Here is an 11,431-nt window from a genome sequence, read left to right as displayed (position 1 = left end):
TTTTTGAGTGAACTTAAAAACATCTGTCCATGTTCAACATGTTGGTAATTAAGTATACACAATTTAAGATTACATTTAAATCATACGGTAAAACAAGTTGGAACTTTTGGAGTAATCAACATAAAAACTTGTGTTTATGCTACCAATTATTAAGTAAGTGGTAATTGAAAACACCTCTATGTAGAGGAAGCGCCTTTTCCCCTAACTCAAATAACTTTGTTGCTTTAACAACATTTCATTAGAAGTTGTCTTAACTCAATAACCATCGATGCAACCTATTGCCTTGATTCTCTTTGTTAAGCCAAGCATTTGTTTTTAGAGTGTACGTAGACTGGGCATATAACCTGGCTGAGCCGATATAAAAACAATCAGCCAAATAACTTTTCAATACATTATTGATTACTATTCTTTTAGGTACTTTTAGGTTGGCAGTGAACATAAGTCAGAGGTACATGGTGTACTTTTCCTTCACTACAAGTATTTAATACCTTTAGTTACTTCATAGATGTGTGGATGAATGATATGAAATATAATCAAGTGATATAATCAGATTTTAGTTCCACCTGGAGTAAATCCACCAGCTACCCTGCAGTATACAAAGTCATTCAAACTAGCTGCACCTTTACCAGCTTTGAGAACACTTTCATGATCAATCATTATAAAACATATCATATATATTATTCTGAAATGGACCAATCAAACAATGAATACTTTTACTGTCGCTACTTTCACTATATTTTGATGAGAATACTTTTCTACTTTTACTTGAGGAACATTTTGAATGCAGGACTTTTACTGTACCACTCTGGTACTTCTACTTTTACTCAAGTACAAGATCTGAGTACTTATTCCACCTCTAGTAGTGTATTAGTCTGAATTGTAGCTACAAAATCACGCAGAGCTGCGTAAATATAGCCTCACAATGGTAACAAGTGGAAAATAATATTTACAAATGTGTACAATGATTTTAGGTAATTTTGACTACTCAGAACACCTGACTTATACAAAGGAAGACTGTGTTCATTTTACAATTACATGGGATTAAAGTAACATGTAGTTTTACTTGTATAATATTTCCATTTTGTATAAAAGACAGTTTGTTTTCATCTGTTTTAGAACAAACCAAGTATTGGTCTTCAGAATACCAAACTTGTTTCGGCAAATTCAGATGATAAATACAACTTTGAAACTTGTAACGGCATAATTACAAGCAGAGAACGGACTAATGTAACATCACAGCAAGCATAACAACAGCCGTGTGTTATGAACACATACGCCAAAATGACATCACCCAAAAATGTAACTGTTTTTTGTACATATTGGAGTTTAGACAAACTAGCCTTCTGGCCTTCGGCTGCGAGGTATTTTAACAAGGAAATGGTATCAGCTCCACACTGTTCTGCTGTGGGTGCGCAAATCATGAGGTCATTAAACTGGCCTTGTATGAGAGCGGTGCCTTTAGAAACTTGGAGAGAGACCAACCTTGTATACAATGCCTGGTTGTACACAGTAGCCTTGACACAAACGTGTGAATCTGTAAGGTTTACCCTTATATTCAAATGTGAACAAAATTGACTGTCTTTGTGTACAGGAACACTGAAAAATGCATTTGAGAGATCTTATGACAGTAAAAAAAAAAAATGCTGCAGAGGCTGGAACTTGGGAAAGAATCAGATAAGGACTTGGGACGAGCGTGCATAGCTGCATAGCATTTACAGCTGTAAATCCTGGACAAATTTCCACTCGTCAGGAGGTTTTGTCTCTGATCTTTTTGACAGGAAACACTGGAGTGCGTACCGGAATCGTTACACGGAAAAATGACCCCTTGTTTAAACAGAGAGGTAAACACTGGCTGAATGCCATCAACAGCTTCACGTTTCAATGGGTACGGGGGTTGATTTGAACGGAACGTGGACATTAACCCTACGTCATATCTGTGAGCTGCCCAGAGTGAGTATGGCACATCTGAAAGCGCGGCAGGAAGCTCAGAGATATGAGAATTACCCGTAAAGGTGGAAAATGGCATCACCAACATCATCCTCCTTAACCAACAGCAATGTGCGCAGAACGGCTACGTTCGTGCACATTTTCATTTGATACACGTCACGTGACACATGTACATATTCTGTGTGTGTAGGTGTCCAATCAGTGACTGACTCCAAATCTTTAACGATTAGATCCAAATCCCTCTATCTCTCAGTGGGGCCCCTGACTAGTAAAATGTGTGGACCGCCCCTGGGATTTGACACAGTTTGTGTTGTGTGGGTGCGCAACAGGAACCAGCTGCACAGCAAACTTCAAGCATAGTTTTAAGTATGAGCTCATCATTCACACATTCTAACAGAAATGGATCATCAACAACGTTAGCACGTATAATGCAAATGAGAAGCCTCCATGAACACAGCAGGTGGAAAACACGTTGATCAGTCACCCCGCAACAACACCTGAGAATCAGGATATGTCAGCAGCCATTTCATACACATTCACACAGTTCTTTATCATCAAATGCCAGTTTTTGAACCATCGTAGGAGATGGCAGCCGGACTTTAAAACCCTCATTTGTGGAATAAATGAGATCTAAGCCGAACCGGAGTTGCAGATCTCTGCCCAGTAAATTTATTAGGCAGACGGAGGATAAAATAAACTGTTTTTGACTGATGTGGGAAATGGATTACTATCATCAACGTTATCTCTACTCTGAAGTGATACAAAAACTTCTCCTTTACAGTCACCCCAGCCGCTCCTATTGAGTGCATAAATCTACCACTACATTTGCAATCAGGCAAATCTGCCCTTTTTACTATAGAACATCAACACCCATGATAGCTAAAGTTAGTGTGGGACATTTCTCAAATGCTGTTTCACTGTCATATTTCAAATATGTACCCTCTTTAACCACAGGCATGTCTTCTACATTTTCCAATTTTCAATAGCATGATGTGTGTGTGTGTCACTTCCCTGGTTAGATGCTGCTGGCAGTGGTTCTCTCTCTCCCGACCAAATTTCCTTCCTTTCCCCACTCCCTCCTTCGACTACTGTCAGTTTGAAGTATTGTCTTTGTTACAGTCCGATTTATCCGATCGAAAGTTCTTTTTCTGCTTCTCGTGTGGGCATTCAGCGAACCAATGACCCATCTCTCCGCAGTTAAAACATCTGCTATTGCGGTCTCTATTGCGGTCTCTTCCTCCTCTTCGGTTCCCTCTGCCCTGGCCATGACCTTGAGCCCAGGTGGTTGTAACAACCTGGACCATGGTCAGCTTTTCTTTGCGAGCGCGGCGTCTCTTTTCCTCACTGGCTTTTTCTTCTGAGAGGTGTTTCTCAGCCTGCACGGCATGTCGGCGAATTTCTTCCAGCCGGGCACCGTCCATTACGCCAATGCAGGAGTTTCGCACTGATGAAGAAATAGCCGGGGATAGGCCTGTGAGGAAAGCGTTTGAGAGGTGTGTTTCCCAAACTCTCACACCGGCTTCTTGTTTGATAATGCCGCTGTTCTCAATGAACACTTTTTCTAAGCGGTGGTAATAGTAATTGACTGTTTCCTCCCGGTTCTGCCTGCATACCCAGATTCTTGACATGTCGACTTTGGCGGGGAACTTTGTAGTTATTGCGGCCTCTGGTCCAGCCGCCTCCTCAGCAGGCAGGTGAACAGCGAGGGAAGGTGGGAAAGGAAATCCACAGTCGAGGAGAGGATCCCCCACGCCTGCAATGGAAAGACACAGAGATGTCTGGGGTTTACATGGTTTTGGAAATAATTTATTTTCCTTCTTTTCTTCACATTCATTCCAACCTTAATATTTTCTTTAATGCCCCAAGGCCAACTGCCTTCTTTCACGGCATTCTGCTTAATCCTCCCAGTATTTATTATAAACACTTTCTGTGAGTGTCCAGTTTTCTATATAAGTCTTTTACTTTAACTTTATTTTTATTTCTACTTCTTCTTGTAATTTATTCTTTAGGTTCTTGATTTTTAATTTACTCAAAAACCTCCCTTTGGAAATCCAAACATTTCCGTCCATATCTTTAATTTAGACAGACTGTCCTCACCATATTTTACTCTCATGACATCCACAATCGGACCCTCAGGGGGGTGTACAAGCCCCCTACTTTGCCTTGCTCCCATGACAAAGTCTCTAGATGTTACCAGACCACCCCTGACAAAACAAGAGGTGTTTAAACACCTTTCTTTTTTTTCATCCGTCGATGATGTGATATTTGTTTCTCAGTACAAATCATGCAAAAACTGATCGTAAACCCACGATCTACGACGGGATAAACCCTACTTTCGAGCAGTCCCTCTCATAAATGTCATGGAGTTTTAATTACGTTTAACTTTAAACAATTTAGACACTGCACTTCTCACCCAGTATTGAAAAGCCTTTTTAAGTCCGTTGGATCCCGTGAAGTCAATCAGTTCCACCCCCGGCGCTGGTCCTCTCGTCCCATATGGTTTCTGTCGGGGTAGAGGAAGATCCGCGGATCCTGGAGGGCCCACCACCAGCCTCCGGGGGTGTCCCCAATCGAACTTGCAGGGACCCTGCTCGCAGCGCCAATTGTTATGGAAATCTAAAAACCCCAATACTGTAGAGTACAAGTCAGAGTGATTAAAACAGATAAATGGTGAATCAGACAGAGTTGTCTTTCTGGTGATGTTTATTCGAGGCCTCAAACAAACATTAGATACAATAAAATATAGACACTGGTCTCACAGAGTATAAAATATGTCTGCGCGAGTGTGCGCAGTTCAATAGAGTAAAAAGGCTTATATACAATAAGGGGTGGGAAGGTAAGAAATCTGTCTTCACACGGTCACATTGTTATTAGACACCTGGCCTTGAGCTGTAGAAGTTCTCGTGTGACTTTGTGTGAGTCTCAACCCAGTAGCCAAAACAGCTCTGTGGCCTTGAAGTAGAGTAGATAGAGGCAAACAGCACATCTAACCAAATGAGAAGCATTTGGTTTAAACATATCAGGATATAATAACATTTCCACTACAGTGCATGCATGCGTGCGCGAGTCATGGTAAAATATCTAGATTAAGAGGTTGTTTTTTCTTTGCACAGCATGAAAGAAAGGCGAAATTAATCTGTGATTTTAGTATTTTTAAGCAGAGATCAATAAATTGTATACGGCCCTCGGAGGATATTGTAAAAATTGAAATGGCCCTTGAGAGGAAAAAGGTTCCCCACCGCTGGAATAGGTAATCAACAAAGTAGCAGCAACAGCGCAAAAGGTTTCGACAATAATTTGTATTATGTCTGAGTCTAGCCTTATCAGCTTTGTTTCGGAATGTGTTCAATACATAACGTTTTTTTCATTATTACCATATAATACATAGATTTAAGAATAAACTAAACAAATAATACAACATTGACCTAAAAGAGCAGACAGATTTTGCAACCCTGATCTCCTCAGGCAGGACTTTACGACCAGCAGTGATGCCTCTGAGGGTCTCGGGGTGCAGGACGGGGCATAGGGTTTATAAAAGGTCACAAACATATCTTAACATATCAGCAATACAATTTAAGAATGTATTCTTAAAGCAATATAATCTACTTTTCTTCTTACATCTACAGCACACACCCTGTATAGTGCGCTTCTTGTTTACATTTTCTCCTGCACACTCAGAAGCAGGACATAAAAACTATTTTGCTATTTATTTTCATTTTGCAGCACATTTATACTACCAGAATTTTGCTTTACATCTTTATATTATTTATTTTTCTCAAATCATTTACTTTTGGTGAGTTAACTAAAGTTTAGTTTATTTAACCCTGGCTATGGACCAGCTCGTTTTATAGCGACGGCGGTGGTGTGAGTTAAAGCTATAGACAAAGGCTGTGACTTTCTCCCTCTCAGTTCGCACTCCACCAGCAAAACAGATACGGGGAGGTATTTACACAAACACCCCGCGCTGCAGCTGGAGCCGTGTTTATAGAGGCGATAGTGGTGATATCTCTGGCTGCAATGCAGGAGGAGTCACCGACTCAAAAGGAGACATGGGGAGAGCTGGAGCTTTGATGTCAAACACTGATGGTTTATTTGGAGCTTCGGCCGCAGAATTCACAAAACAAGTCAAAGAGTCAGAGGTTCTGACTTCACGGTAGAGTTGCCACGTCAATTCTGAAGAACTCTACCCCAGACCCATGTATTTAGCTAGTTCAGAGAGAATAATCAACATTGTGGATAACAAGATAAAATCATAACACCTCTATCAGCTGACGCCAACAGGCACAAAACACTGAGAGCACAGCAGCCAAGGTTACAGGTGCATGTGCTCAGACACTAGGAAAGCTGCTGGCCCAGACAATGTCTCCCCCTCCACCCTGAAGCACTGTGATGATCAGCTGTACCCAGTTTTTAGAGACATTTTTAACAGCTCACTGGAGTCATGCCACGTTTCAGCATGCTTCAAATCCTCCACCATCATCGCAGTCCTGAAGAAAACAAGGATCACAGGATTAAATGACTATGCAAGTTATTCCTACTTACATTTATACATACATATACAATCATTTCTCATCTTCAATCACCTCTCTTCATTCTCATAGTTTTCCAAAAAAGTGTTTCTGTACATCCTTTTAAACTGAATTATGCTTGTGCTTTGTACTCCTGCTCCAAACCATTCCATAAAATCACCCCACAGATTGTTATGCTCATACTTCTCAGAGTTGTTCTGACCTCGAGTTGTTTCAACTGTAGATTTCCTCTCAAATTATACCCACCCTCTCTGTCTATGAACAATGTTTTTAATTTCCTAGGAAGTAGATTATGTCTTGCTCTGTACATGATTTGTGCCGTTTTAAATTTAACCAGATCAGTGAACTTCAATATGTGTGACTTCAAAAATAATACATTAGTGTGTTCAAGATATCCAACATTATTGATAACTGTTACGGTGAGTGAAGCAGGCAGGACCCAAATGCAGAAAAAACTGAAAATACCTTTATTTCAAGGTTATGGCACACGGAAAATCAGAACACTCCCCGGTGAACACAGTCACAGACAAACGACGAACCAACACTGAACACAGGAAGAGACAAGACTAAATACAGGGAGGGGTAATCACAAAACGAGAAACAGCCGGGCAGGGGAGGAGAAACACAAGGGCCACAGGTGAACACAATCAGACAACTAGACACACCAGGGAAACTAACGACAGGAGGAAAAACGAAGGCCACCGTGGGCGAACTCAGGGGGCCGAGCATGAGGGCGAGGACAGCGGCAGGAAGAGTCAGGGGGCCGGGCCCGAGGGCGAGGACCGCGGCAGGCAGAGTCAGGGGGCCGGGCTCGAGGGCGAAGACCGCGGCTCTCAGGGGGCCGGGCTCGAGGGCGAAGACCAGACAGCTCCGGAGGCCGGGCAGGACCCGGTGTCGGCCGAACAGGAACCGGAGCCGGCGAGACAGGTGATGGCGGGGTCTCCAACGGAACAGGACCAGGGGTTGGCAGGACCCCCGGCAGAAGAGTTGTCAGCGGGACCCCCAGCGGGACTGGACATAGAGCTGGCAGGACCCCCAGCGGAACCTCCAACGGGACAGGACACAGGGTTGGCAGGACCCCCGGCAGGAGAGTAGTCGGCGGGGCCTCCAACGGCACAGGACATAGGATTGGCAGGACCCCCGGCAGGAGAGTAGACGGCAGGACCTCCAACGGGACAGGACAAAGGGTTGGCAGGACCCCCAGCGGAACCTCCAACGGTACTTGAGTAGGGACTTGAGTGGGAACTCGAGAGGAAACTTGAGAGTTGACTTGAGAGGGGACTAGAGAGGAAACTGGAGAGGGAACTAGAGAAGGGACTAGGGAAGGGACTAGGGAAGGGACTAGAGGAGGGACTAGGGAAGAGAGGGGGGACTAGAGGGGGGACTAGGGAAGGGACTAGAGAGGGGACTAGGGAAGGGACTAGAGAGGGGACTAGGGAAAGGAATAGAGAAAGGAATAGAGAAAGGAATAGAGAAAGGAATAGAGTGGGGACTAGAGAAGGGACTTGGGAAGGGACTTGAGATGGGACCTGAGGAGGGACTAGGGAAGGGACTAGAGAAGGGACTTGGGAAGGGACTAGAGGGGGAACTTGAGAAGAGACTAGAGAGGGGACCAGAGAAGGGACTATGGCAGCTGGGGCCAGAGCTGGGTCTGGAACCATGGCCGCTGTGGCCGGAACTGGGGCCTGGACCATGGCTGCTGGGGCCAGAACTAGGTCTGGAACCATGGCTACTGGGGCTGGCATCATGGTTGTATGGGCCGGTTCTGGAGCCGGAAACATGGCTGTAAGGTCCGGTTCTGGAGCCGGAAACATGGCTGTAAGGTCCAGTTCTGGAGCCAGAAACATGGCTGTAAGGTCCGGTTCTGGATCCGGAACCATGGCTGTAAGGTCCGGTTCTGGAGCCGGAAACATGGCTGTAAGGTCCGGTTCTGGAGCTGGAAACATGGCTGCTGGGGCCGGCACTGGAGCCGGAACCATGGCTGCTGGGGCACGGGCTGGAATTCTGGCCCTGCGTCTCCTACAGGCCCCTTGGAGACACAGTGGACCTCTACCAGTACAGTAGTCGGATCCCAGAAAAGGGTTAGAGGCTTGAGAAAAGTTTCCAGGACTACTGGTAAAAAGTTGTAGCCACTCAGGCAACAAACTCCTGAGCCAGGGCTTGCGAGCAACCTCCTGGCGTGCCTCCTTCAAAGCAGCCACTCTACCCCGTATAGATGAGGCGTCATCCCACGTATAAAAAATGTACTCCAGAGAGCACCCAAGACGGTCCGCCTGTAGCATCAAAAAAGCTGAATCCGCTGGGTCCATCCTGGTTGGTTCGTTCTGTTACGGTGAGTGAAGCAGGCAGGACCCAAATGCAGAAAAAACTGAAAATACCTTTATTTCAAGGATATGGCACACGGAAAATCAGAACACTCCCCGGTGAACACAGTCACAGACAAACGACGAACCAACACTGAACACAGTCACAGACAAACGACGAACCAACACTGAACACAGGAAGAGACAAGACTAAATACAGGGAGGAGTAATCACAAAACGAGAAACAGCCGGGCAGGGGAGGAGAAACACAAGGGCCACAGGTGAACACAATCAGACAACTAGACACACCAGGGAAACTAACGACAGGAGGAAAAACACAGGGAAAAGGACCAGACAATATACCAAGAGGAAAACATGACAGGGAGAACAGCAAAACACCCAAAACAAGACATACAAAACGTGACATAACACAATAATCGTAACAATAACTCTTATAGCCATTTTTTGTAATGTGCATAACGGCTGTAGGTTGGTTTTGTAGGTGTTTCCCCAAATCTCCACACAGTAAATCAGATATGGCAATATTAGTGTGTTATATAGAGTATACAATGAGTTGTAGTCCAGAATGTGTCTGGCTTTTCCCAATATTGCAATAGTCTTAGCCAGTTTTGCTTTTACATGAGTGATATGAGGTTTCCAGCTGATTTTGTGGTCTAAAACCACACCAAGGAACTTAATTTCATAATACTCTTTCTATGTTTATGTTATCTAGTATTAATTCCACCTGTGGATTTGTTTTATGTTTTCCAAATAACATAATCTTTGTTTTGCTTATATTTAATGATAATTTGTTTGTGTCAAACCAATGTTTTACTTGAATAATTTCTGCTGTTATCACTTCCATTAGCTCTTTCAAATTGTCACCGGAACAAAAAATATTAGTATCATCTGCAAATAAAATACATTTCAATATATTTGATACTCTGCAAATGTCGTTGATGTATATTATGAACAGCCACCACCCCTCTGATGCCATACCGTTCCAGTTTTGTCAGTAAAATATTGTGATCTATGGTGTCAAATGCTTTTTGTAAGTCTATAAATATTCCCACTGCTTGTTTTTTATTGTCCATGCAGTTTTCTATTTCCTCACTTAATTCCATTAGTGCCATAGATGTTGATCTACGGTATCTTTCCTGAATCCATATTGACTGTCGTCCAAAAGCTGATGTGTTTCCATGAAATTGTCAAGTATTTTTGTAAAAAGCTTTTCAAGGATCTTGGAAAACTGAGAGAGCAATGAAACAGGTCTGTAATTTGTGTAATGTTGTTTATCCCCAGTTTTATATAATGGTATAACTTTTGCTATTTTCATTTTATTTGGGAATTTACCAGATTGAAAAGACAAGTTAAAGAGATGTGTCAATGGTTCTGCAATTTCTTCAATAACGTTTTTTACTATAATCATATCAATATTATTCCAATCGGTCGAGGATTTGCTTTTACATTTTCGCAGTGTCTATGATTTCTTTTTCTTCGACTGGTGTGAGAAAGAAAGAGCTATTGTTTTTATTCCAGAGGTCCGTATCTTCCCCTTTAGTTGTTTCTACGGTTAATTATTTCTGCCAGATCTGGCCCCACATTTACAAAGAATTCATTAAAACCATTAACCACATCTTCTGTATTATTAATAACATTAATTTTGTCCACAAAAAACTCAGGGTAACCTGAACTTTTTGCTCCATTTCTAATGACACTATTTAATACTTTCCATAAACCTTTCATATTATCCTTATTATTCTCTAATATTTTATTATAGTATTCTTTTTTACATATCCTCAGAATATGGGTTAATTTATTCTTTTATATATTTTTTCTGCTTCTGAAGTTCTATATTTTATGAATTGTCTACAGTGTATTTTTCTTTTTGCAGGCATTTTTTAGGCCATTAGTGATCCATGCACTGTGAGTTTGTTTGTGTCTCTCTCTGCATTGTTTCTCAGGACAGTTTTTGTCATAAAGTGATTTAAAAATGTTTAGAAATTCATCATAGGCCTTGTCAATATCGTCTCTCTCATATACTACCCTCCGATTCTGATTTAGTAAGTCATTCTTAAATGCAATTATGTTATCTTCAGTTCTCAATCTTTTGTATTTGAAATGGCTGGCGACTTTAGGTTTCTTAGAACTGCAGTGATAGACAATAAAACAGGTAAATGATCACTGATGTCACCTCCAGTCACCAGTCCGCCAAGCTCCTAAAGTTTGCAGGCGACAGCACCCTCATCAGACTCCCCAGTCACTGCTGTGGAGTCTTTCCGCTTCCTGGGCACCATCATCGCCCAGGACCTCAAGTGGGAGCAGAACATCAGCTCCCTTGCCAAAAAAGGGGAGCTGATGTTCTGCTCCCCTCTGGCAGGACCAAAACCTCCCACCACCTGCACAGCTCTCCACTTAAAATACAGTGGGCTCGACAGTAACGGTTGCCAGGTTGCCATTGGCAACCATTCAGAAAAAAATGTCAACCACTTCTTGGCCTTTGGTTGCCATCAGTAGCAACCAGTTTCTAACATAAGAAATAAGGACAGCAAACAGCAAAATGTGCACCCCAAAATAGATAAATGTTAATTATTTGTTGTATTAAGAGTGATATTTAATTATTGTTGTGACCAGTCGGAACCTGATACTTAA

At 42.7% G+C, this 11,431-nt stretch overlaps 1 protein-coding gene across 1 annotated transcript; it reads right to left on the bottom strand.

Moving 5' to 3' along the window:
• Nucleotides 1–1,878: 1,878 nt before the first annotated feature.
• Nucleotides 1,879–11,165, bottom strand: LOC117537203. Its single transcript, XM_034202360.1, has 3 exons — nt 10,974–11,165; nt 6,382–6,434; nt 1,879–3,700 (listed from the first exon to the last, which is right to left on the bottom strand). The coding sequence occupies exons 2-3, from the start codon at nt 6,425–6,427 to the stop codon at nt 3,039–3,041; spliced, it is 708 nt and encodes a 235-aa protein (XP_034058251.1). The 5' UTR covers nt 6,428–6,434; nt 10,974–11,165; the 3' UTR covers nt 1,879–3,038.
• Nucleotides 11,166–11,431: the final 266 nt, after the last annotated feature.

Source organism: Gymnodraco acuticeps, unplaced genomic scaffold (assembly GCF_902827175.1).
Source record: "Gymnodraco acuticeps unplaced genomic scaffold, fGymAcu1.1, whole genome shotgun sequence".
Taxonomy (NCBI): domain Eukaryota; kingdom Metazoa; phylum Chordata; class Actinopteri; order Perciformes; family Bathydraconidae; genus Gymnodraco; species Gymnodraco acuticeps.
Note: the sequence above shows the minus strand (reverse complement) of the source record. Positions and strands in the feature narration are given on the sequence as shown.